The sequence below is a fragment of the Aulonocara stuartgranti genome (assembly GCF_965226115.1).
Source record: "Aulonocara stuartgranti genome assembly, chromosome: 18".
Lineage (NCBI taxonomy): Eukaryota > Metazoa > Chordata > Actinopteri > Cichliformes > Cichlidae > Aulonocara > Aulonocara stuartgranti.
The window spans coordinates 33,773,160-33,801,148 of record NC_138954.1 but is presented as its reverse complement, the minus strand read 5'-3'; the positions used below and the strand labels follow the sequence as shown (position 1 = coordinate 33,801,148).

At 41.9% G+C, this 27,989-nt stretch overlaps 1 protein-coding gene and 1 long non-coding RNA gene across 2 annotated transcripts; one reads left to right on the top strand and one right to left on the bottom strand.

The window, feature by feature from the left end:
- Nucleotides 1-47: 47 nt before the first annotated feature.
- On the bottom strand, nucleotides 48-23,780 carry LOC309694207. Its single transcript, XR_014272819.1, has 4 exons — nucleotides 23,586-23,780; nucleotides 6,037-6,146; nucleotides 211-1,265; nucleotides 48-122 (listed from the first exon to the last, which is right to left on the bottom strand). It is a non-coding gene; the product is annotated as an uncharacterized lncRNA (long non-coding RNA).
- A 16-nt stretch (nucleotides 23,781-23,796) lies between these two features.
- Nucleotides 23,797-26,625, top strand: LOC309694190 (piggyBac transposable element-derived protein 3-like). Its single transcript, XM_082514050.1, has 3 exons — nucleotides 23,797-24,016; nucleotides 24,421-25,314; nucleotides 25,554-26,625. The coding sequence occupies exons 1-3, from the start codon at nucleotides 23,988-23,990 to the stop codon at nucleotides 25,834-25,836; spliced, it is 1,206 nt and encodes a 401-aa protein (XP_082370176.1). The 5' UTR covers nucleotides 23,797-23,987; the 3' UTR covers nucleotides 25,837-26,625.
- The last annotated feature ends 1,364 nt before the right edge of the window (nucleotides 26,626-27,989 follow it).

Sequence of the window (27,989 nt, the reverse complement as noted above, 5' to 3'; positions counted from 1 at the left end):
TCTTGGAACCAGCAGCAGCTCCTTTGGCATCCACAAGCTGCAAAAGACCTGGTGTGTACTCATTTCAGCATGAATGTCTCCACCAAAGAAACTGTGGTGATGCGTCTGAACTCTTCGATGAGCTAAGAAGTAAGGGGACAAAAAAAATGACATTTCAATTTGTTGACATTTGTTTTTTGGTGGATAGGAATAGTTATCTCACATACTCACCTGAGCCTCAGTGAATAATGCTGGCCACCTTTCTTTTAACTCACCCACAGAGGGGCAGAGGCTGACCACTCCAAGTCTTCGGCTAGAGAACGTTTTATTCATTTTTTCTGCAATTATCTTTGCGTTGTTTTTCTTTGTTATTTCATAAATTAATTCCAGCCTCTCTTTCTCCAGTGTCTCTTGGGTTTCTCCAGTAGGATGCGGAGGGAGATAATTAACCTCTGCTTTTTTGGGCTTTTTTACATTCTTTGATGGCACTGCATCAGCTGGATGCTTCCTTTTTAAGGCATTAATTTCAATTTCCGGGTAAGAAAATTTTCGAGATCTTAGCTTGGCACGGTAATTGTGCATCTTGTTTTTTATGCGCTGCTGCCAGCCATATAAGCCGGCAAATGATCCTGGCTCCTTAAGACACGCAAACTTTGAAACCAAGGCTTCAGGCACTGAGAGGATCTGCTGATTGGTTGGGTAAGCAGTGTACGAAAAAATTACTTTTGCAAGGTCTTGCATTGTTGCTGATTTAACACTGGCATCCATGAAAGGTCTTCCAGTGTTGCGATATGAGTTGTTTGCCTCAGCGAGGATTAGTTGTATGTCTCGGGAAAACTCCGGTACTTGAAATGGCACTGGCCACGCAGCAGGGCGACATGAATCAGGGAGAATGATGGTGTCACTGGACCTTGACGATGCGCAGTCGGACACCTGTGAGAGTGCATCATGACTGGCAGGGCAGATGTCCGTTTCAGTAGTACTTGCAGGATGGGTGCTCACTGAAGTCGAAGAGTTCAATGCAGACGATGATCCTGATTCACATACTGGTTGTAAGTCAAGGGTGATTACTGGCTCAGTGGCCTTGTCATACAAGTCAGCAGTTGAGATGACACTGAAAAACTGATTGTCAAAGTCTTTGTCTTGGTATAACAGTCCAAATTCCCCGTGTATCCCCATCCACTGTATTAGGAATTCCTGTTGGAAGTGTCAACTTATGAATGCTGTGTTCTTCTAAAACGACTCTTAACTGGACTGCCATTGTTGTTTGGTTTGTGTTTCCTCAGCTGTAGAGACAGAAAGAAAAGAAATTGAGACAGGTTATTAATAGTTGATAAGCTTACATGCATATATTTTCTTCATTATCTTCTGCCAGAGAAATAAAAGCAGAGATTTAGTTCAGTAGAATTTTGAATAAATAATTTTTGATTGTCATTTTAAGAAGAGGGAAATAAGGGCAATAGAATAGGGGAGAGTTGAGTATGCATCACATACTTAACCCTCAAAGTCATCTATATAAAGGATGAGTGGGAGTTTAAGTTCGTCTTCACACCAAAGGCCAGCACTGACAGTGTTGGCCTTTGGTGGTTGTAATCGTGGGTATGATACGCAATCATCGATTGGTGTTTTCTTGCCATTGTCATGAGGATGTTTCTACACCCAGTCTGCCTCACAATCCTTTTAATGAATCGATGTTTGGCTTCAAATCGCATAGTCCAGAAATGTACAAGTGGCCCGTAAACAGTTGTAAGCAAAGGATAGTGCTCGAGAAAGTGATGTTTTGGTCTCAGTTTCTCCTCTGGGAACACTTCTAAATATCTGTAACGGTGTTCTGAGATCTTACTTTGCATGTATCCTATTGTGTGATCTGTGTGGAGAGGAGCCATGACAAGCTCAACAACATCTTTCAGGGTCAACAAAACCTCCCAAGCAGGCTAATCTTCTGGCACTTTGTCACCAATCATGAGTGGTATCATTCTCAACAAACACCAGTTTTCGTGTGCATTACCTCCTACACTTTTTCACGCTGTGAAATTTGGGGCAATGGGTTGTGGACAGTTTGTTTTGTCACTCCATTTGTAAGGAAAGCAACGGATGGAACGGTTGAGCTGCTCAAGAGATATGTATTTCTTCCTGATTACTCTGTCTTCCATCAAGACAGAGTGAAATTTCAACAGGTATAATCCCTTCAAGCAAATCATGCAAAGCATCTGGGGGATAACCTGATGAAGCATGAAAATGACTGAGTCTGTCTGAGATTGGACACTTGTCTTTTAACTCCACAGTGGTGAGCTTTTGCAAGCTCAGACAGTGCTGCTTTGACATGGATGGCATAGTTGGACTTAGTCCGTAGAGGAAACAGTCCTTCTCCTACTTCATGCTCCTGGATCTGTGACCTTTCGCCAATGCAAAAGCGACAGAAATGTGAAGCTGAAAAGCTTTCAACAAACCCGCCTATTGAGTGACCGCCAAGATTGTCAGCGACCCTTGACCACTTTGCCCAGACTTGAAACAAAAATACCATTATTTTCAAAGGACTTCAAATCTTTGAGCAGTGGGTCCAAAACTTTTGCATAGCCAAACTGGTTGACATCATTTGCCTTGCATAAAATGGTTAAGTAGATGGAAGTCAGTGTCGATTTCAATGCGGCAGGTATGTCTGCAAACACCCAATACACAGCTGTGACTTTATGCTTCTTGCGGGATGCTCCCAGAGGGTTGCATATCTCAAAGTCATCTATATAAAGGATGAGTGTGTCACGACCTGCGGGGTCGGCAAGGCACTGATCAGCAATCTCTCTCCCCCTCCCCTGTTTTGCCGGGGCGGAACTCATGGCGGGTTCACGCCCTCGGCCCACGCCCTCCCGGATCATGCACACCTGGGCCTCATCAGACCAGCTGGTATATCAGAAGGAGGAGATCAGCTGTTCAACGCTGGATTGTTGTGAAGACTCCTGTCAGTACACGTCGAGCCCTAGTTTCCCACACTTCCGCCTCAGAAAGTAACACTTGTCTCTCTGTTCTAGATTCCCCGGACCCGTCCCCGTGTTTCCCCGTGTGGAGCGTGTATGAGGTGGCTGGTCACTAGCGGAGAGAGGTTGGCGTGAGCGTGTGTGTGATCCCCTTGTTTTCCCTGGAGCCCTGGAACCCGTCCTCGCACATCTTGTATATAGCACTGTCCTCGCACTGCCTGTAAATACACTTGGTGAAGATATTTGTGAATAAACTGTCTCTGTTACAACACACTCCGGAGTCCTGCGAGTGGATCCTCAGAGCAACCCGTGACAGAGTGGGAGTTTAAGTTCGTCTTCACATAAAAAGCTGTTTTCTCTTAGCAAAGATCCATCATTAAATGATTTGTATTCCGAAGAGACATAAGATGGCCTTTTGTTTTGTAATATTGTGTTTTGAATGTGTCTGTTGTCCACAAGTTGAGATAATAATGGGAGGATTGGTATATACTGAAATGTTTTATTATCTGTACTATCAAGTATGTACTCAACAGGTTCAGTCAATGAGAGATGCTCCTTTCTAAATTGCTCTCTCCTGAACTGACTGCTTAAAGGCCCTTCCACTCTTAAAGCAGCACAGACAGGGCTTAGCCGGCAAAGGTCTTTGACCAGTTCTGAAATCACTGAGTCTTTCAATGTACAGCCATGTTTTCTCAAAGTGCTCAGAATTATTTCTTTAATGACGGGACCAGATGCAGATGCTGTAAGGAAATGAAGTTCCTCTACTAGTTCGTCAATGCATGAATTGGAGACATTGAAAATGCTCTCCATTTTCAGGAGGAGTAGCCCCACTTTCTTAGTAATAATTGTGTCCTCATCCTCCTCAAGGACTGAGCCACATTCATTGTCATCGTCAACAATGTCACATTCTTCATCCGGGTTCTTTTGGTATTGATGAAGAACATTAGTCTTGAAATCTTCCAAGGAATGTGGGTTGTGTTTTCTACTCTTGTGGCTGTGGAATGTTGTGTATTTGTTAACCTTATAATCACAATCCTCAAAATCACATGGCACAGTTTCAAACTTTTTTAGATGGCCACCAAGATGTTCAAAAAACTGCCTCTCACTGTCGAAAGAGCATGAATTACAGACAATGCACGTGAATGAAAGGATGTTGCCTGGCTGGGATGACTGTGAATGATGCCTTGACAATTGTGTCCTTAATGCACCCCATGTCTTGACAGTGCAAGGGCAGTCTGCATGAAGGCAGGGTATGGAGTGGACTCGACCAAAATGCCCATGTATTAGCCTGACGTGTTTCAGCAGGTCTAATCTTTTTGTGGTTGTGAAGTTGCACAACTTGCATTTCCAGTTCATTTTCCCATAACTGAGGGCTTTGTGTCATGGTCCGGGTGAGTACAGGGTTTTTCCACTCCGCTGGGCTCCACCTTCAGGCAGAGACTCCAATCAGCTTCCACACCTGGTTCCAATCAAGTCACCAGCATATAAGACCAGCATTCACAACAGACCTCTGCCAGATCTTCTGCTAACTCATGACCCACCTGGCAGTCGCGTTTCCCAAACTACTCACATCTCCGCCTGGACGCTGGTTCTGTCATCTGGTTTCTTCCTTTCCATCATCGGACTACACCTGCCTGCCTCCCTGCCAAGTCCCTCACTCCAAGCATATTCTGGATCCTCTCTGGACACTCCTCACCCGGAACCCCCTGGACACCCCCTCCTCGCATGACACTTTAAACCTGCAACGCTGACTGCGTACCCCCATCCAAGCCGCTGCCCCTTTTTTCCATTCCCCGGATCCATCCGTGAAATCTAGCACCTAGCCATAGCACTCAGAGTTTCATGTTCACAGTTTGGCCTCACAGTTCACAGTTCATAGCATTCATAGTTTCCTGTTTTGTAAGTTCACTAGGTACTTGTAAATAAAGCACTGTGTTCACGCCCGTTTGCCTCCCTCTGTGTCTGCATTTGAGTCCACACCCACAGCCTGGCCCTCTCGGCCGTAACACTTTGGTTAAGATTAACCACAGGGATGGGTACCGGTGTCCGGTGCCATGATGGCACCGGTTCTGACATAAACGGTAGTAACCAGACCGAAAAGCAGCGCACATTTCGGTGCTTTATTTCGGTGCTTTTTTTTCCCTGAGCTGTGATACACTTTAGATTCTAGCCAATCATTTTACGTTTCCCAGGATAGTAGGCGGGGCCAGGTACGTACGTTCAGTTAGAGCAGAGCTACAGATTAAAAATGTCCAAGGCGAAGCGGTCAAAAGTCTGGCTGTACTTCACAGCAAAATATGCAAACTCAGCAGCCTGCAACAAGTGCTTTAAGCTGATACTGTGATACTGTCAAAGGAGGTAACACCTCGAATCCGATGAAACACCTGGCGACACATAGCGTTTTTTTTAAAAGCCGAGAAATGCGCCGTATTTGATAGCTTGCTGCGAGACCTCACACTGTGCACGTTGGGTGGGTTGCCAGTTATCGGACCCGGAGCAACATCCCCCAAAAACCCAAAGAATAGAGTCCTGGCCCCTAGCCCTGCCAGTGTAGCAGAAATGATGAGCAGCCGTTCTTCTCTGTGTGAGTCGCTTAATGTTGTTCGAGTGTAATTTACGTTGAGTAGGCTAACCACGTTATTACATTAATGCATGTAAGGTGAACTAGCAAACATCATCATAGCTACATGCGGCTGTCTTCTTGTTTGATGGCAGATACTCCCTTCACCCTGGCCAAAAAGGCTAAAATGACCAAAGAAAAAGTGGAAAACAGTTAAACATGAGAGGTTTTTGGACAAAGTTTGTGTTTTTTTTCCATTGTTTAAGCACTGCTTCCAGCCAAGAGTGATACCATATATGCCCCATAGCTGCAGAAAAGGCTAACATTGTTATCTTTTTACAAAAAAAAACAAAACAGCTGAACATGAGAGGTTTTTGGACAAAGTTTGTGTTCTCCATTCTTTAAGCACCGGTTCGAGCACCGTTTAAGCACCGGCACCGTTTCAAAAGTACCGATTTGGCACCGGTATCGGATAAAACCTAAACGATACCCATCCCTATTTATTTCATTTAGAAACTTGCATACCTATAAGGGATACACTGGGGGTGGGGACGTGGGTGGGTGCGTCAGCCCTAGAACTGGTAACAGAGTCGTCTATCAGTGAGTCTCTGCTTGTAAAGGACACACGTGAGGACCTGAAAAAGAGGGCAAATAGTGAGTGTCCACATACACAGATTCTTCACGCAACAAAAATAAGAAAATACATTACACAAAGGAAATTTTCAGATATGTACCTGGTTACAAGTTATTTATCTAACCTCAAAATTTCTCTGAGTCTCTTTAATGAAGGTAGAAATTAGGTGAATATTGTTCTTCAGTTTTTCTTTGCTCCTCTTATCTGAGAAGTCTGTCTGTCTGTTATACTTAACATGTCTGACACCCATACTGAAGACAAATGGTGGGGGTGTAGTAAGGAAGTTGAGGGAAGCAGACAACTCCACAGGAAGAGTCTTTTGTCTCTTTGAGGACTCTGGTAGGTAGCAAGGGAGTGTGAACCTTAAAGTGTGAAACAGCTGTGTACTGCCTTTTGTTCCTGGAGAAGATATTTAACTGAGAGCCATGCTGGGCTCAGACTCTGCTGACCGTCTGTCCCGCGGTCATGCAGGGACTTCATCAAGCTTGGTTGTCTGTTCTTTGTGTGTTTGATTAAAGAATGTTAGCTACCGCTCACCGCTCGTCTGCAGGCTTTATTTAAATGGAAAAACTTCCACAACAGGCACAAAAAAGCTTTTTGCTAAAAAAAAAGATTTAGAGCAGAAGTTTTTTGCACTGCATTTTAAAATTAGAACATATTGCATTTATTTACAATTAAAGACACAGAGCAGGAAGTGTGTTACTGTTTTACATCCACAGACACACAAGAAAAGAAGCAGGCAACATGAGGTCAAGTTATGGCAATTTTATTTGTGTATTTCAGTACATGTATTTAGATTAGAGTTTTTAAAAAAACAAGAAGAAGGATGGGGTGAAAGAAAGGTGGAGAGAGGGGGAAGGAGGAAGAAACTATTGATGCTGCTGAGTCAGTTCTTTCTCAGCAGTCTGCTCCAGAATCCCCTCCTGTCCTCGGGTTGCTTTTCTTTTGCCTTCAGCTCTTTTAAGGTTTTGTTGAGCTGCTCCTCGGCATCTTTAAATTTGTCTTTCAGCTGCTGTTTGGCCAGTTTCACTTTGTGTTTGAGGAGCTCTTTAGCTTCCTTTTTGTGCTTTCGTAGTTCTTTCAGTGCGTCTTTGCAGCCTTTCTTGGTCACCGTCATTTCTTTCTTGAATACCTTCACCTCAATTTTCTCTTCTGCAAGTTCTTCTTGCACTTTCATCAGTTCCTTCTTCATGTTTTGAGTGTAACTCTTTGTATCTTCCATTTCTTTCTTTGCTTCCTGTATTTTCATTTTCTCTTCCTCCAACACTTTTTGAACTTCCAACAATTCTTTCTTCATATTTTCAATCTCATTTTCTGCCTCATGCTTACATTTTTTCTCCTCTTCAAGTTGTTGCTTCACATGCAGTAATTCCTTCCTTAGTGTTTCAGCTTCAGCTGTTACATTTGCAGCTTCTTGTGTTGCCAACTGCATTTTCCTTCTTTCCTCTTCAAAAGCTTCCTGCACCTCCTGTAATTCCTGCAGCACATTTCCTGCCTCCTTCTTTGCAGTTTGATATTTATTTTTGGCTTCTTGTGCTGTGCTTTTCTCTTCCTCCAATGCTTTTTGAGCTTCCAACAGTTCTTTCTTCATGTTTTCATTCTCGTTTTCTGCCTGTTGTTTTCCCATTTTCTCTCCTTTAAGTTTGAGACCCACATGCAGTAATTCCTGCAATACTACTTCAGTTTCAAACTTTGAATCTTTAGCTTCTCCTCTTGATTTTTCTGCCTCTTCTTTTAATTTGATATTTTCAGCCTGTATCATTTGAAATTCTTCTTGCAGGTTAATCAGCTGTACTGAATTGTATGGTGAAGCACTCGCCGATCCTCTTCTCGTTCTCCCTCGATTCATTTTGGCCTTTTAAACAAAGGAACCAACGTTTTGTAGAGGAGTGAAGTGAAGTTTTCGATGTTTCTTCGTCAACTGTCGTTTGTCCTGCACAGAGATGCTGCTGTAGATGTGTCTCTAGCTGTGTCTGGATACAATGAAACATGCTGGAACTAAGTGCTTGTGTTGCACAGTTCTACTAAACATTCCATTTCATGCATGCTCCGCCCACATGGTCAGGAATGTCAGGTGCTGCATCGCCAAATGCTGTTGCCTAGCAATAACAGCTGTTTACTTTTTGGGGTCTGGTTCATTATTTAATAAAGACAACATGTCCAAGTATTGGGTGCTGAGGCTCAGCGCATATTCTAGCCTGCTGTGTGGGTGGGCAGCTAGAAATCACTGGTGGGCAACATGAGTGAGGAGAAAACTGGAGCAGCCAAGCAGGGAGCTGCAGGTTGCTGGTTTGAGTCTCTGTTCAGATGCTGGTGTCTCCTCTCTCTGAGATGTCTGCAAACTGTCCCAGATAAAACAATAAGGATAATAAACAAACACGTGACTAAAATAACAATTATGACTCTGATGTGTTTCATGTGTAGCAGGATGGCCTCTATACAGCAGTCGCTGCAAACATCCACATCGCCACACTCACTTTTCTTTAAGCAGGCGTGCTGGGTTCCTCCTAAGGAAAGTTTGAAACTTCATTTCCTTCATGCTGGTGAACTTTTTACCAAATATTTTCATCAAAGCTTCTCCATCACTGACAGGGATTGTTTGGATCTTCACACTCATCTCCACCAACCCTAAAAAATGAGTCTCACTTTGCTCATATAATGCCAGGAGTGTCTCCATATTCCACAAAAGTCTGTGCAAACATGTAACAGTATCCCATATTCATATGAATATTATTGATATTATAACAAAAGCTGTCACCAACACAATTGTCCCAAGTGCTTTTTTTATTAGTTATTGCAAATGCTTGACTGCAGTTCTTGCTAGATGACAAAACCACTTATTAGGTTTAGAAGGAAATGACTTTTTCTACATGAGGTAAAGTTGGAGCTGTTTCCCCAAACTAAATGAAATCATCATTTAAAAAACTACAATCTGTATTTACTCTGAACATCTGTGTTAACATTTGAAATTGGAAACATGTAAGTGTAACAAACATGTTAAAACATAAGAAATCAGGAAGGGGCATGTATAGGAATTTCTTTTACTTATGTATTAATCAGATTATTTTATTGTATGATGCCTTGGTGCCACTGGATTTTAACAAGGGTCTGCTATGCAGAAATAACAGATTGTGTACTTACCTCACTAAAATAAAGGCATTTGCAATTGCATAAATTAATATTCATGCTTCATGGAATTAGCTTCATAGATCATATTCATAGATGTAATATGCTTCACAGAACATGCCGTATTTCTCCAAATTATAGCCCAGACATATAATATGCAAAATTAATTTGGACCCCAGGTGTTTAAAAGAACCATGTTGCTTTATGTGGCCCGCTGAATAATTGGGGACGTATGATTATGAAAACAATGATTAAGCACTGATGTTCTAACACTACCCAATACAATATTAAATCAATTCAAAAATATTTTACTTGATCCCACAAAACAAAACGTAGGTGCAGCAACAGTGGGTATTTTCACACATACTAGTGGGATACAGTAGTACTTTGTTTTATTTTTTAACATCTGCTGTTTCAATATTTTAGAAAAAGCTAGCATTAACTAATTTTTAAACTTAAAACAAGCAGTCAGACAGTCATGCACAGGCCTGGACTGGGACAACATTTCAGGCTGGGAGCTTTACCCCCCCTGCTTTTATTTTGGTGTGACACCCTGGGGAACTTCAGCTACTTTCTGTCAGAGACCGTTGGCAACACTGATGGTCTCATGAGATGCCCTCCCTCTCTCAGACACACTTGTCCCGCCCCGTGAGCGAGTATCTTAATCATCAGTAAGTAGGAGAGACTTTCTATCCAATCAGAGGTGAGGAAGTCGGGACCTGCCCCTACTTAAAGAGTAAGATACTCTTTAACCACACATTAATAAATACAGTTAATAATTCAAACTCTCAGAGCAGTCTTTGTTTTTTACTGATCGTTTCGCGTTGGCTTTATTTGTTTTGCTGCTGAAAAATCTCCCTATAGCTGGAGTTCATGATGCTGCTGTGTCCCAGTGTTTCCCCGCAGTGCGAACAGCTGAGCGGATTATGAAGCAGATACGGGAGCAAAGCAGTATCTGCATGACAGAACAAGCGACTACTGCCGCACACATTTTTAAATACAAGCAAACATGCTTCAGAGCTTTTTCAGAAAGTTCTGGTGCTGCTAAAACAAAGGCGCCAGTTACAGCTGGGAGAAAGCTTTCAGTGAGCTCTCCGGGATGATGAGCTACAGTGAAGATCAATGGGGAGACGCAGACGGATGCAACAGCTGTTTTTTAAGAGTTTTAAAACACGACTGTTGGAAATAATCTGCCCAACAGTCGTGTTTGATGGCAATGAGGCATGTTGTATAGAGCGCTTTGAGTACTCCGGGAGAGTAGAAAAGCTCTGCTGAAGAATCAGTCCATTTACCAGTGTTCATAGAATCTCAAAGACATACCGGATTTAAGTTTGTTTACCTGCTTTATGTGTTGACCCAGAAGCAGAGCCACCACAACTTAAGGATTGCCGCTCTCATTTCTCAAAAAAAATAATAATTAAAAATCGTCTGACATCCATTTTCTTTTCCATCAAGGCAGGAAAGTAGTTTGCAAAGACCGCGATTGTAATTATTGGGGGTGTCCAAATTCATGAGCTGCATCCTCCCGGGGACGCATTTGTAGACCGATTACGTCACAGCGACACGACGAAGGCTGACCAATGCGTCCTCCTTTTCCCCAAATTTGAAGGATGGGTCGGGTGTGTCCTTCGTGGCCCACCATATCCCAGAATTCATAGCGCGGCCCAGCCAAACTCAGTTTCCGGCAATGGCGGCCACTACTAAGTTTTAAAATTACTCTTATTATTCTTTCTGGGTCATATAATAAACTTTTAACATATTTTCAGGCGAGAATGTGGGTGTGTAAACTTCAAATATCTGCTCGGTTTATCAAGATATTGCATATTTGCAAAAGTGCTTCGACGTTTTCGGAGACGTCTGTTACCCAACAGCTCGACAGCTAGCCGGGAGCTCGAGGGTCACTAGAGCCGCCGAGAACGGCACAACTCCCGGCACATCATTTTCAGATCACCGCTGTCTTTCGCTACTCAGGTTAAACATAGGTTTACATCCGGCCTACCCGACCTTCTGAGGACCCGGCCCACATAGCCCGCGAAGGCCGGGCCCTCAGGAGGATTCAGCCCATGAATTTGGACACGACCTCAGTGTTCCGATTACCAGTCCGGGACTGGTCATGCATGCTGACTGATAAAAAGCACACCACGAACACATTTCATTGCAACTTACTGGCAGTTGTCTAGACAGTTAACAGACAGCAACAGATTCAAAGTTTCATTTCAAGTAATGGTGCATTACACAGACCTAAGCAATACAAGTAAAGTGTAATAGCTCATCACTTCAAAAATTACCATTTGCATGCGCTATTATATATTATTCACCCTGTGTAAATATGAGGTATTGTTGGGGCAGTTCTCAATCTACATGTAGGTAATGCACACCTTGAAAACAAGTTATGTTTGATTTGAGATGTTTTCAGCCCTGTTGCCACAGGCGTATAAAATCAAGCACCTAACCATACAGCCAGTTCTGGATCTGCTGGAGGTTTCTTCTTGTTAAAAGAGAGTTTTCCTTCCTACTGTTACCAAGTGCTGGTCACACACTGAAAAAAAGAGAATGGCCATCTCTTGGATTTATGTAAGCATCTTGCGTGTATTCAACACAAATGCCTTATGCTTTAAAGTTAAGTGTAACTATATAGTGTAGAAACTACTTGATATGCAGAGAGTGTAGATTAAATAGTTCATATCATGTTTGAGTGAAGTAAGTCAATAATATAGCAATGTTCAACCTTGCAACACTGCACGTGATTTACATATACATACATATACACACATATACCTACATGCATACATATACGCCTATACATACTTACATACATACAGACATACACATATATACACATAGCAGTTCAAAAATATGGCATACAGAATTACAGAGATTCAAACAAAATCGGGTCTCCTTGACGAAATATAATGTTTCCATTTATCCCAAATCTCAATGAATATGTCATATTGAAATCTGTTAAAGAAGGTAATTCTTTCCATTTTAAACAACCCATAAACAGTCTCATGCCAGTCATTTAGTGATGGAATTTTCACACTTCCATTTCTTAGTAATAGTCTTTCGGGCAGCCAGACTCAGAATACCATATAACAGCTTGGACATTTTATCTACATTCACTGAGTATAAATATCCAGACAAAAGTTCATCCCAATTAAAGGGGAGTTGCATACTAAAAATGGTCTGTAACTCCGAGTGAATCGATACCCAAAAAGTGTTGATCAATGGCCAAGACCAAAACAAGTGGAAGTGTTTTATTCCTTGGGCCCCACAGTTTCTCCAGCAGCTAGAGTGATTAGAATAGTGTTTACTTTGTGCAGGTGTAATAAAAAACCTACAGAGACTCTTCCAACCAAAACATCTCCATATATTAGAACTAGAAATTTTCCACTGAAAGGCACACTGCTGATACCAGATGTCATTTGAAATTGCTATATTTGTTTCCCTTTCCCATTTTTGTTTAATGTAGATAGTGTTCAACTTCTTAACCTCTTGTAAACCCTTGTACAGTCTAGAAATCACCTTGAGGCCAGGATCTGCATGGCAAGCCTTGACAAATATATTCAAAACGGGAAGAGAGAAAAGATCTGTTCTCTTAGGTATAAAGTTATGTAGATAATGCCTGATTTGAAGAAACCTGAAAAAATCCGTATTGCTTAACTGGTATTGATCTTTTACTGATTGGAAGTCCCTAAGAGTTCCCTTATCATAAAACATACAATATGCCATTAAGCCTTGCCCTGCCCATTTTTTATATCTTGCGTCTAACTTATTGGGTAAAAAATCAAGATCATAAGCGCATCATCTTAAGATCCTGGCCTCTTCATTCCAATCATTCTAATTAAGAAATTGTAACCAGAGTTTTAAAGGCAGGTTAATCCATTGGTTTCCTTGATTAATTTGTTTTTTAATAAGTGTCATGTCTCCTAAGCTTGCCTGAATCAGAAAATCTCTTGAGACAACTGTTTCTATTTCTTTCCATCTTGCTTGGTAGTCTACGTTGCACCAACACGCTAGGATCCTCAGTTGAGCTGAAATATAGTAATCTTTCAAACATGGGAACCCCAACCCCCCTTTATCTTTAGCCAACTGGATAGTTTGGTACTTAATCCATGGTCTTTACCCTGCCATATGAACCTAGAGATTATTTTATCCCATTCCTGAAATTGTTTATCAGTTATTTCAACTGGGAGTGTTAGGAACAGTGAAAACACAAAGATTTAAAATTCACATGATATATTTTAGAGAGATCTTTAGTGATATTTACTCCAAGACTAACTTTAGACTTAATTTCCTGATTTGGCTTATAATTAAAAGTTAAAATCTGAGTCTTCGATATATTTAGTTTATAACCTGATAGTGAGCTAAAGGTCTCCAGAAGTGATAACAGCTTGGGGAAAGTAATATTTGGATTTGTCAAGTAAATCAAAATATCATCAGCAACCAAGGAAATCTTATGTTCTCGACCCATGATCTTGACTCCAGTAATATCAATGCTTTGTATAACACTTTGACTCATGGCCTCTATGAAAGGGCAAAGAGTGAAGGACTAAGTGGGCAACCCTGCCATGTCCCTCTCTGTAGATTGAAAACATTAGAAAGCGCCCCGTTGACTTTGATTCTTGCCCTTGGTGATTTATATAATGCTTGAATGATCATGATAAACGATTGATGAAATCCAAACTTACCCATAACTTTGTATAGAAATTCCCAATTAACCCGATCGAAAGCCTTTTCAGCATCTAAGCTCATAAGGACCATCTGAGTTTTATTTTTACCACCATAATCAATAACATGTAATGTTCAGCGAACATTATCTTGCGTTTGTCTCTGCTTAATAAAACCAGTTTGATCCAAGCTAATTATCTGAACAAGAATATTTTCAATTCTTTGGGGTGGCTGTAGCTCAGGTGGTAGAGCAGGTCATTTACTGATCGGAAGGTTCGATTCCTGGCTTCCCCTATTCTGCATTCCAAATATCCTTGGGCAAGATACTAACCCCAAATTGCTCTCCGATGCGTCCATCGGAGTATGTGTGTGAATGTCAGTTAGAAAGCACCTAGGAAAAATGTGCTTGGGTGAATGCACAAGTTGTGTAAAGCACTTTGAGTGCTCAGAAGAGTAGAAAAGTGCTATATAAGAACCAGTCCATTTACCATTTTGGCAAAGATGTATGTAAATACACTCAACAAAAATATAAACGCAACACCTTTGTTACTGCTCCCATTTCCCATGGGATGGACGTAGAGACCTAAAATTCATTCCAGATACACAATATAACCATCCCTCCCAAACAGTGGTCACAAATCAGTCCAAATGTGTGGTAGTGGGCACATCTGCCATATTGAGATAATCCATCCCACCTCACAGGTGTGCCACATCAGGATGCTGATCTGACATCATGAGTAGTGCACAGGTGTACCTCAGACTGCCCACAACAAAAGGCCACCCTGGAATGTGCAGTTTTGTCTCACAGCAAAATGCCACAGATGCCACAAGCAATGAGGGAGCGTGCAATTGGCATGCTGACAGCAGGAATGTCAACCAGATCTGTCGCCCGTGCATTGAATGTTCATTTCTCAACCATAAGCCGTCTCCACAGGCGTTTCAGAGAATATGGCAGCACATCCAACCGGCCTCACAACCGCAGACCTCGTGTAACCACACCAGCCCAGGACCTCCACATCCAGCAGGTTCACCTCCAAGATCGTCTGAGACCAGCCACCCAGACAGCTGCTGGAACAATTGGTTTGCACAACCAAACAATTTCTGCACAAACTGTCAGAAACCGTCTCAGGGACGCTCAACTGCATGCCCGTCGTCCTCATCGGGGTCTTGACCTGACTCCAGCTCGTCGCCGTAACAGACTTGTGTGGGCAAATGCTCACATTCGATGGCGTCTGGCACGTTGGAGAGGTGTGCGCTTCACGGATGAATCATGGTTCACATTGTTCAGGGCAGATGGCAGCTGAGAATGTCCCAGTTCTTGCATGGCCAGCGTACTCACCGGACATGTCACCCATTGAGCATGTTCGGGATGTGCTTGACCGGCGTATACGACAGCGTGTACCAGTTCCCACGAATATCCAACAACCTCGCACAGCCATTGAAGTGGAGTGGACCAACATTCCACAGGCCACAATTGACAATCTGATAGACTCCATGCGACGATGTGTTGCACTGCATGAGGCAAATGGTGGTCACACCAGATACTGACCGGTTCTGGGTCCCCAGACCCCCAATAGCGCAAAAAACTGCACATTCCAGGGTGGCCTTTTGTTGTGGGCAGTCTGAGGTACACCTGTGCACTACTCATGATGTCAGATCAGCATCCTGATGTGGCACACCTGTGAGGTGGGATGGATTATCTCAATATAGCAGATGTGCCCACTACCACACATTTGGACTGATTTGTGACCACTGTTTGGGAGGGATGGTTATATTGTGTATCTGGAATGAATTTTAGGTCTCTACGTCCATCCCATGGGGAATGGGAGCAGTAACAAAGGTGTTGCGTTTATATTTTTGTTGAGTGTATCTTATAGTCCTGGTTAAGAACACTAATAATAGGGCGGTAATTTCCACAGTCAAGCCTGTCCTTTCCTTCTTTAGCTATTAAGGAAATAGAAGCCTCATTCCAAGATGGGGGAATTACTCCCGTCTTTAAGATATAATTGAATGCTGTTTTCATCAAGGGGATCAATAACTCTTTCATTTCCTTATACCAATCTGATGGAAATCCATCTGGGCCTGGAGATTTATTGGGTTTTAATTTTGAAATAGCTTTTTTAATTTCAATTTCGGATATGTCCTTTGTCCTTGCTTTTAAGTCCAGATTGAGAGAGCCAGAGAAAAATGTTTTTAAAATGTAATTGTTACTTATAACATGTATGTAACTTTGTAATTTTAACATGTTGTCGCCTCTTGGCCAGGACTCCCTTGAAAAAGAGGTTTTTAATCTCAATGGGACTTTTCCTGGTTAAATAAAGGTTAATAATAATTAAGGTTACATTTTGGTTTTCAGTCAGCTTTGGTAAGCAAAGTGAGTCCAGGAAGGATATCATACCTTTATCATCCATTCTAGGTTGTGTGTATAGATCTTTGTAGAATTTTAGAAAAGCTAGCTGAATGTCTTACAATTTGTACACGATGTTATTTGTTTGACAATCCTTTATTTTGTGAATTGTATTTTCTAATTGTTGTTTTTTTAATTTATAGGCCAGTAATTTTGCAGATTTGCCTCCTACCTCATAGTATCTTTGTTGTAAAAAAGCCATATTATTTTGTATTTCACATGAAAAACTTTCATCATCTCGTGTGCTGACGAAGACCAGAGGGCGGGCCCACATTACACCGGTTTTAGAATCGCTGCATTGGCTCCCCGTGTGTTTCAGGATCGATTTTAAAGTTCTTTTATTGGTTTTTAAATGTCTTAATGGTCTTGGGCCTTCTTATCTCTCAGATCTGCTTTTACCATACGAACCCTCGCGGACCCTGAGGTCCTCTGGTACTGGCCTTTTGATTGTCCCTAAAGTCAGGACACATACTCACGGAGAGGCAGCTTTTCAGTGGTATGGTCCTCGTCTGTGGAACAGCCTGCCGGAGGAGCTCAGGGCCGCAGAGAACGTACATGTTTTTAAGAACAGGCTCAAGACCCACCTTTTTTAATTTAGCTTATACTTAGCGTTTATTTATTTTATGCTTATTTATTCTATCCTGTTATTCTATTATTAATTTAGGCTTTACCTAATATTTATTGATTTTATTCTTATTCATTTTTTAACCTTCTTACTCTATTTATATTTATATTTATATTGTATCCTGTTCTTATTTATTTTATCATTTTACCCTGTATATATCCTTTTGTGTCATATCTCCAGTGTTTCCTCAGAGGGCGCTCTCTGGACCGGGGCTGTTATTGACCGTGGCTGCTGGGTCTCTGGGGGTCCTCTCAGCCTGGCTGGGGGGCTCCTTGGCCTCCCTCCTGCTGTGTGCCCAGCCCGGAGGCTGCAGTCTGTGACCGGCTCCCGGTGCAGACGGCTCCCTGTTATAGTGTTTCCTCACTTGGCTCATGCGAGCCCAGCCCAATTTTTACTCTTTAAGTGTGCGCGTGTGTGTATGTGTGTGTGTGTGTGGGGGGGGGATATGTGTGTATTCACATCATTTATGTTAATGAGAGTGTGGGGAGTGAGTTGGAGGGTGGGGTGGGCTGCTTTTAACTATGTAAAGCACTTTGTGCTACATTTTTTTTTGTATGAAAAGTGCTTTATAAATAAAGATTGATTGATTGATTGATTGATTGATCAATTTCATTTTTCTTCTTTTGTATTTCTAATTTCAAATGTATATCTGCGCTTATTTTATGGACATCTTCTTTTTTTTTCCTCTCTCTTTTTTTTCTTTCTTCTATTTTCTTTTTGATTTGATTTGAACTCGAACTTTGCAAGACAATTGATCCCGTTTCCAAATCCAAAGGGGAAGGATATTGCCTGGAAGAGCAGCTATTGCAGACACAGAGTGAAACTTTTACACTGGTGTTCAAATTGTTGAACTTCTTGCAGCTTGGCTGCCCTGCCCTTGTTTTGACATTCTGTTGAATGAATTACTCTTGCTAAACAATTGGTGCCATGTCTGCAGTGATGAATGTGGTGTACCAAAGTGTGTTTGTGAGTGGAGAGCTCAAGTGGAGAGTCTCAATTTATCAGTATCTGTTCTGCACTGACTCTGGCTTCAAACAAACAGAGTGAAATTGTAAAATGTAAAAGGCCAAAACTTGTTTGAGTTGTAGATTATGTGCTCTCATCCATGGGGAGCTCAGAGTATCCGTGCAGCTTATCTAAACTTGAATGTGGTGGTTTGGTATCTAGTAGGAAACAAGTGGATGGAACTGAAAACAGCGGGATAATGTATGAAAATCCAGGGATGGGGGATCTTGGGATTTCCTGAGGGATCCTGGAGGTTGCAGCTTAAATAAAGGACATTTGGACAAGCTGTTGCCAAACCATCTATGTATGGTGTCATACAATGGATGGATGAATTGTAACTGACTAGGAACTCAGTTGACCTGAATATGACCTTCCATGAACAAGAGACACGAGTTAGAGCAAAATGAGAGCTTACACCGATATCCTTTACCTGACAGCACACTTACGGTTTGCAGTCTCGTTGCATTGTTAGAGTTATAATGGGATTTGGGGCAGAAAAAGTTCAATGCAAACAGTATGAACTTAAACAGGACTTCCTTTTCAATCCACCTGACAGGTTCCTGTCACCTCATTGATTACAAAGAGTACGTGAACTAATAACTCCACCAGTGGCTTTTCCTAAATGCAAGCAGGTGGGGTTTGATGACCCTAACCCTAACCCTAACCCAGAGCTGCCAGTCTGAGTCTACCACCAGCCTCATTTTTGCAGAAAAAAAAATGGTAACAGTCATCAGTGCTGTGACCTCCTGTCACCAACAAGGTAATAACGGTACATGAGTGTATTATTGGTAAGGAGCTTATGTATATATTTGACATTACCGCAGTCTGAGACACTATAGATCACAATTTCTTCTTAGAGTCTGCAAACTCCCAGAAAAGCTTTATTAAAAGGAGTGATTTATCTAATCTGGAGGAATGAGTGATGATGTGTGAAACCATGAGAGATGATTAAACCTCTCTAGTGTCAGGGAGATGGTGCCTGTCATATTCTGTTCCTCGTCAGAATTTAAGACACCGCTGCAGTGACATGTCGTCCTTTAAACCCCGCACTCGCTTTCCTTTATTCCACCCTTTGTTCTTTAATCCCCAGTTGATGTGGCAGAAACACAGATCCATGAAATTAATTGCTGTAACGATTCACCTCGCAATGGGCTAAAGTGTCAGTTGTGGGTAACTTTTTCCCCCAAACTTTTCCATCAGTGGTACTTATTAGAAATGGTGCTCATTCAAGGAGAACAAATTAGCTGACCGATTATTAACTAGCTTTCATGTGCCAGTTGACTAAATATCAGGCCTGGGAGGCAGCAAACAAAGATTCTGCTGAACGAATGAGCCAAACTGACCTTCAAGGGGTCGATTCATCCAAATAACACATTTTCTTACTTACCTATTGATCCCGTTAAAGTTCGTGATAGGACTTTTCTGAGGACTGTTTTTGTATTAGCTCACCAAGTTTTGTAAAGTTTTTTAAATTTGTCAGACACAAGTCTGCACTAAAGGAGATAGTTCACTAGTTCTTTCACCAATGTCTGACAAGTTAAACTATAGATTAGACATGGACTTCAGCCTTGGGATGACATAACAGTGAGATAATGACTATAGCCATGGCTGGGGTTTTGCTGTAATTCTAGCTGTGACACATTCAGCATTTTACATAAGTCGACTGGCTAAATGTCCTTTCAAACTCCTATATTTCAGAACCTCTGCAGTGTCTTAGTAACAGTAGGTCATGATGACAGCTGGAAACATTTGGGTAAAAAAAAAAGAAAAAAGAATTTAAAAGTATTTCAGGCCAAATGCAGACATGTTGGTATTAAATGCAGTTTAGCGATGACATGGAATCATGTAGACCACCAAACAATATGATTTGTGGAAACAGCTTAAAAATACTATTAGAATAACCATGCGCTGAACTAGACAACGTTGTGTTAGCATTTTAAAATGAGTAAGGACTAGAGTTGTCACACTACCTGAATATTAATTTCAGATTTGATACTGTTACACAGGAATGTACTTGACACCGAGGGTTGAAAACAGAGAAAGAGTGCCATTAAGCTACATTTGGCTGCTCCCTTGCCAAAAGGGGTCACCAAAACCAGGTATCTCCATGTGTTTGTTTTACGCCCGATGCCCTTGACATAACCCAAAACAGATTTGTGTTGTTTTATGGACATCTTCAAGATATTGTAATTGCGCCTGGAGTTTTCTTAAGTGCTCATTTCTCTTCTTTTTTTAAGTTGGTGCTGTAGCCTATAAGTTTTCCTCGTATAACCGCTTTCAGGGCCATCCATCCATCCATCCATCCTCATCCGCTTTATCCGAGGCCGGGTCGTGGGGGCAGCAGCCTAAGCAAAGAGGCCCAGACCTCCCTCTCCCCAGCCACCTCCTCCAGCTTATCCGGGGGAACACCAAGGCATTCCCAGGCCAGCCGAGAGATATAATCTCTCCAGCGTGTCCTGGGTCTGCCCCGGGGCCTCCTCCCGGTGGGACATGCCTGGAACACCTCACCCAGGAGTAGGGATGGGTACCGGTGTCCGGTGCCATGATGGCACCGGTTCTGACATAAACGGTAGTAACCAGACCGAAAAGCAGCGCACATTTCGGTGCTTTATTTTGGTGCTTTTTTTTCCTGAGCTGTGATACACTTCTAGCCAATCATTTTACGTTTCCGAGGATAGTAGGCGGGCCCAGGTACGTACGTTCTTTTAGAGCAGAGCTACAGATTAAAAATGCTCAAGGCGAAGCGGTCAAAGTCTGGCTGTACTTCACAGCAAAAGATGCAAACTCAGCAGCAACAAGTGCTTTAAGCTGATACTGTGATACTGTCAAAGGAGGTAACACCTCAAATCCGATGAAACACCTGGCGACGCATGGCGTTTTTTTTATTAAAAGCCGAGAAATGCGCCGTATTTGATAGCTTGCTGCGAGACCTCACACCGAGCGCATCTACTGCGGGTGGGTTGCCTGTTATCAGACCCGGAGTTAGCAACATACCCAAAAACCCAAAGAGGAGAGTCCTGGCCCCTAGCCCTGCCAGTGTAGCAGAAATGATGACGGATGATGATGGCAGCAGCAGCCGTTCTTCTCTGCGTGAGTATCTTAATGTTGTTCGTGTGTAATTTACGTTGAGTAGGCTAACCACATTATTACATTAATGCATGTAAGGTGAACTAGCAAACACCATCATAGCTACATGCAGCTGTCTTCTTGTTTGATGGCAGATACTCCCTTCACCCTGGCCAAAAAGGCTAAAATGACCAAAGAAAAAGAGGGAAACAGCTGAACATGAGAGGTTTTTGGACAAAGTTTGTGTTTTTTCCATTGTTTAAGCACTGCTTCCAGCCAAGAGTGATACCATATATGCCCCATAGCTGCAGAAAAAGCTTTACAAAAAACAGTTGAACATGAGAGGTTTTTGGACCAATTTTGTGTTCTCCATTCTTTAAGCACCGGTTTGAGCACCGTTTAAGCACCGGCACCGTTTCAAAAGTACCGATATCGGATAAAACCTAAACGATACCCATCCCTACCCAGGAGGCGCCCAGGGGGCATCCTTGTCAGATGCCCGAACCACCTCAGCTGGCTCCTTTCGATGTGGAGCAGCAGCTGCTCTACTCTGAGCCCCTCCCGGATGGCCGAACTTCTCACCCTATCTCTAAGGGAGAGGCCAGCCACCCTTCGGAGGAACCTCATTTCTGCCGCTTGTATCCGCGATCTCGTTCTTTCGGTCACTACCCACAGCTCGTGGCCATAGGTGAGGGTAGGGATGTAGATCGACCGGTAAATTGAGAGCTTCGCTTTTACACTCAGCTCCCTCTTCACCACGACGGACCGGTGCAGCGTCTGCATTACTGCAGCTGCAGCCCCAATCCGTCTGTCGATCTCCGGCTCCCTTCTCCCATCACTCGCGAACAAGACCCCGAGATACTTGAACTCCTCCACTTGGGGCAGGAACTCATGCCCAACCCGGAGTGGGCACTCCACCCTTTTCCGGCTGAGAACCATGGCCTCAGATTTGGAGGTGCTGATCCTCATTCCCGCTGCTTCACACTCGGCTGCGAACCGTTCCAGTGCAAGCTGGAGGCCCTCACCCGATGAAGCCAACAGAACCACATCATCCGCGAAAAGCAGAGATGAGATTCTGAGGCCACCAAAGCGAAAGCCCTCCGCCACTTGGCTGCACCTAGAAATCCTGTCCATAAAAATTATGAACAGAACCGGAGACAAAGGGCAGCCCTGGCAGAGCCCATCACCCACCGGGAACGAGTCCGACTTATTGCCGGCAATGCGAACCAAGCTCTTGCAACGGTTGTATAGGGATCGAATGGCCCGTAGCAATGGGCCAGACACCCCATACTCCCGCTTTTAGGGCATCCCATAAAATACTCGGAGAGACTTCTTCATTATCATTTTCAGCTACATAATCTATTATATCTTGGCTAATTTGCTCTTTCAACAGACATAGAATACTTGTATTTAATCTCCAAGATGTATCTCTTCTTTCGTATCCTAGCACTACTTCCAGATGCAGTGGGGCATGATACGATAAATCCATCACTCCTATCCTGCAATTGACCACACTGTTAAAGTCTTTTTGAAACATAAAGAAATAGTCCAATCTAGAATAAAATGAATGTGGGTGAGAGAAAAAGGTATAGTCCTTTTTTGGGGGTTTAACTCTCTCCAAACATCTATAAGCCCTAAATCCTTTAACATTAATTTAATATTTTTGATTATTTTATTTAATCCGTGTGGGTTTGATGAGTCCAAAGACGGATTGAGTCGAGCATTCAAATCTCCTCCCAAAATTAGAATACCTTGTGCCTCTACAACAATTATTTCAAAAACCTGTTTAAAAAAATTTAACTCTGATCCTGGGGGAGCATATACATTTATAAGAGTAGTCAGTATACCCTCCAGATACCCCTTTACTAACACAAACCTCCCCTCCTTATCGCCTATTTCTTGAATGCATTCAAAATTTAACCTACTCAAAATTAAAATTACCACACCCCTTTTTGAACTCTGAGGACAAGAAGAAGAATACTGGTTGAATTTCCATTTCTTAAGTTTTTCATGCTCAAACTGTGGTAAGTGAGATCCCTGTAGAAAGGCAACTTCTATTCCTTCTCTTTTTATTTTTGACATAATTTTGCTTCTTTTAATATGATTCCCCAAACCATTTACATTAAATGACACTACTTTAGTTACCTTGCGAGGCATTATTATACGGCCTTATATGATTTTAATCTCTGCACATGACCAGAAATCGAAAAGTACACCCCGATGAGAAAAAAAAGAGAAAAAAAAACATTATACAACAAAAACATACAATCATATTGACTTCCAGAAACATAAACGCTCTTTTAGCTGTAATTAGTGAGGGAAAAACTCTTCTGTCCACTTGTGGAAGAGCACCCTCTTCGGCACACAGGCCGGAAGCCCAGTGGTCTGTAGGGTCCATCTTACTATGCATATAAATGACCCGACTTTAATGTACTTTTATATGCCCTCTTTATGGAATTACTTAATTATATAACAAAAACATCTTTATCAAAATAAAGTTCGTAGTCTCAGTTCATCTTAAGTCTCTATACTCTTGAGTTTACCTCTAATATGATGCTCCGTCACAAACAGCCTGGTTATCCACGGTCATCTTGGTTCCTAAATACCTGGAGACGCTCCTTGATTTGCTAATTCCATTAGCATCTCCTCCGAAACCTGAATTCGAGTCTCCACAACGTCTATGCGTCCCTCTGCTTCATCGAGTCTTTTACCAATGCCGTCCACATTCTCCCTTATGGTATTAAGCCCCACTGGCAACAATTGTTGCCAAAGTTTATCACTGTCATTTTCGACTCACAATAAAAAATCTCAAAGGTACTAATGCAACTTTTTCCACTTATATGCTAGTAGACAACTTAGACAAAGGTTTTGATTTTTAAAAAATCGTTTCCAAGTGCTTCCTATCGCATGACATCATCTGCTTCCCGCTCTTTCTGGCTGAAGACATGGCGGATGCAAATCATCCTGGAAAGAGGTAATTTTCATACATTTCTTATGACTTTCCCCCCAAACATATTTATAATTATTTAATCATTCAAGTCTCTAGAGTAACCCTCCCCAAAAAAATTGTACCTAGGATAAATATTTTTTTGTTCATGGGCTTATTTCTGTGAGTGGCAACAAAAGTTGCCAGTGGGCACATAGCATGTCGCTAACTAAAGGAAAACACTGTCTGCAGGATTGCTCCTAATTTACTTATTTAAAATTGTAGAATGATGTACAATGGCTCATTTTAGTCCTTTTAGAATAATTCCTAGCTAAATAAATTCACAGGTATTCAAGGCCTCTGTGTATAGGATTTTTATACATTACCATACATCATTTTCTTGCTAGCTAAAATTCGCTTGCTAGCTAACATGTATGTTGTCCTTTCCTTAGGTACACCGTAGCAGAGATCCTGGCCATGCTGCAGGACTCTGAAACTGTGGCGGACATCACAGTTGTGCCTGAGTCAGAAATGCACGCACATGACACAGACTGTGACAGTGACCAATCTGATGATGAGGCCACTGGTGACCATAACCGCCTCCCATCAAGAATACTCAAAGGTGAAGGCTTTCTACCTAATTCGGACATGCAGCTGCCAAATCCCCCCGATGATGATCCTGGGTGCTCATCCTCAGTGAGTCAGACAGAGACTAGAAAGGTCAGTGGCACAAATGAAAATGTGACCAGTCAGATTGTTGGGCCCATGCTCCACAAAACTAAGAACCAAGACAGGAAATTCAAAAAAATCAAAATTGCGGCCAAAGCTGGCCTTGGCCTTGGCCTTGGCCTGGCAGAGAAAGCTGAAGTGCCACCTGGAGTCAAGTTTTACCACGACAACCTCTTCACAACCCTGTCCCTGGTGGATGAGATGACCCTGAGAGGCTATGGCAGCTGTGGCACGATGCGACAAACTCAGCTCCATAACGTTCCCTTCACAGCACCCCAGACCTTCAAGAAGACACCCAGAGGAGATGCTGAGTATCTGGTTGAGGCAGAGAAGCTGATTGTAAGGTGGAATGACAACAGCGTGGTCACCGTGGTGTCGAACATGGAGAGGGAGTTCACCGAAACTGAGGCGAAGAGATGGAATAAACAGAAGCGGACTATGGACAAGGTCAGACAGCCCAAGTGTATCCAGGACTACAACACACACATGGGAGGAGTGGACCTGCATGACCAGTTTGTCAGCCGCTACAGAGTCAACATCCGGTCCAAGAAGTGGTGGTGGCCATGCTTCAGCTGGGCCCTGAACAGTGCCATGGTGAACAGCTGGTGCTATTACAGGTACACAAGGCTGTATGTTATTTAGTGATATCACAATCGAGTTGGTGATGTTTGACTCGAGGTCATCGCTAGTGCTCTTCGGTCGACAAGAGCAACAGTGGTGATATCCAGACCAACATCACAAACTCAAGTGTGATATTGCTTTTACAGAACATTCTACATATGGGGCATGACGTTGTAGAAAGGATGAAACGATGCACATTCATGCATCTATCATGCTTGTTTTGTCATTCATTTAGGTCCTGGAAAAGCAGGGAGAAGGATCTCCTCTCCTTCCAGAGGCTGGTAGCCCAGACCCTCCTCCTGCGCCATGGAACAAAGCCAAGTAGGCAGGGCAGAAGATCTTCAATGGCGGTGGCGATAACTGATGCCACCAGGTTTGATAATTTGAACCACTGGCCCTGCAACACTGGTAGCAGGTACAAGCGATGCAAGAACTGCGGCGGACGCACATCATTTGCGTGTGGAAAGTGTGATGTGCCACTACATGTGGAGTGCTTCAAGAAGTACCACACTGAGTAGAACATGCATGAAAGATGATGGAATGTATGGGAAGAAATATGTTATATATGTATATATGTTTTTAGAGGTTCTAAGAAAAAAATGTTTGTTGAGTTTTTGAGTATAAAAAAATTGAGAATAAAGAAATCAGTTCAAATTGTTTGATGTTTTGAATTTTATACAGGGGGAACCTGAGGCTCCACCTTTTTGTTATTATTTATTATGACTATATTATTATTTTGTTCTTATTATATTATTATTATTACTTCTCTATTATTATTATTAGGTGACATTTGACCTAGTGACAAGCTGTGTGACTACTGGCAACAATTGTTGCCAGTCATAAAAATGCTATTTTCTTCAAAAAAAAGTACAAAATGGAAAAAATAAATACATAACATGATTCAGAGGGACTCAACTGATAAAATGATATGCCTTACAACTCTGAAAAAAATCTGGGCACAAACGGGTTAAACTGCTCATTTGTGTCTTTTCTGAAAGCACAGAATTCTTTTAATATCATATCCATCGTAGCTGGGTAGTCTTTTGCACTAGCATTAGCATCGGATTGCTGGTCGTCTTCCATATTACTACTAGCTTGCGACAAAGCATCTTCTTCCACTTCACTACGTTACCTTACGTCCTTTTTCTTAAATTTTCTGGGCATTTTTATTCCAAACACAAAAACTCCACACTATCCATCCAAGCTTTTTAAGTTTCGAGTTAGATAAATTGGGGGGGGGGGGGGAAGTACTTGCAGCAAGGGCAGTCACAGAGCACCCGCACGAGAGCGGGGGCTCAGGGACTTGCACTCTGTTTCTACTCTGGTCTTTATTTATATACAAGGGTAATACAACAGTAAGTACGTTTGTTCATGACAGAGGAATATTGGTGCTTAAGTATGTGCGTATGTGTGTGTTTCTGTAAGAGGCGGCTCCTCTTCCTGGTAGGGAGTGAAACTGCACTGTTAAAAAAACATCTTAAAAAAACTGTAATATTCCGGCAGCTGGGGCGCCAAAATACTACCGTAAAATAACAGAAAATAACTTCCTCATAAAAATACGTTTATTTCCAGTAATGACAATACAGTTTGTTGTGCTAATTTTACATGCGATCTTGCCTTTTAAAGTGATTTTAAACATTAAATTAGGAACATGTTAATGTGATTAAACAATGAAATTATCTATAAATAGGGGAAAAAAACAAATCTTAAAAACACAGTAATATTCCGGCAGCTGGGCGCCAAAATACTATCATAAAATAACAGAAAATAACTTCCTCATGAAAATACAGTCATTTTCAGTAATGAAAATACAGTTTGTTGCACTAATTTTACATGGGATTCTGCCTTTTCCAAGTGCTTTTAGACATTAAATTAGGAACATTTTAACGTGATCAAACAATGAAATTACCTATAAACAAGGTCAATGAATGTGGCAATATGAATCATAGTACGTAAATGTACAGAAATATACAGTTAACAGTTGGTTTAAATAATAATGGATTGCATGCCCTGGGACAGACTGACAGAGGCGAGGCTGCCATATCGCACAGCAATAATAATAATACTTATGTGATGTAACACAAGCTTATAGGACTCATGTTATATACTTTTCCATAGCATTACATTTGAATTCAACAGTTCAATCTTTCAAATAACGGACAGATATTTGTGAAATCATGATACATTTGTGAATGTATTTTAACAATCTAAATATGCATATGTACAGACAGATACATTTAATAATCATGAAAATTATGTTTTATTACATTACAGTGATTTAACGTTAATTTACATTTGAAATGTGAAATCAGTCTATTTACGTAACTTTAATGATATTCTAGAAGAACAAAACTGTAAAATGCAGTAAAATACTTTCATATTAGGATGTTTTCCTACAGTGCAGCCATACCTGCGAGCTTGTGGTTGTTAGTTCACATTCATTGGCCGATGCTTAGCGTCATGTGTCCCAACATCCAATGGCATGTCACATTGTTTTCATGGCCACACCCTCACCCCAGGTGCAGAGGCCTATTTCTGTTCAGGAATGTTGTGAATACTTTGAGATTTATATTAATTGCAATTCCTACCTCTACATTTATTTTTTAAAAATATATAATTAGCACAGCGTGCAATGTTTTATATGTTTTTTTTTTGTTTTTATTCCTATTAA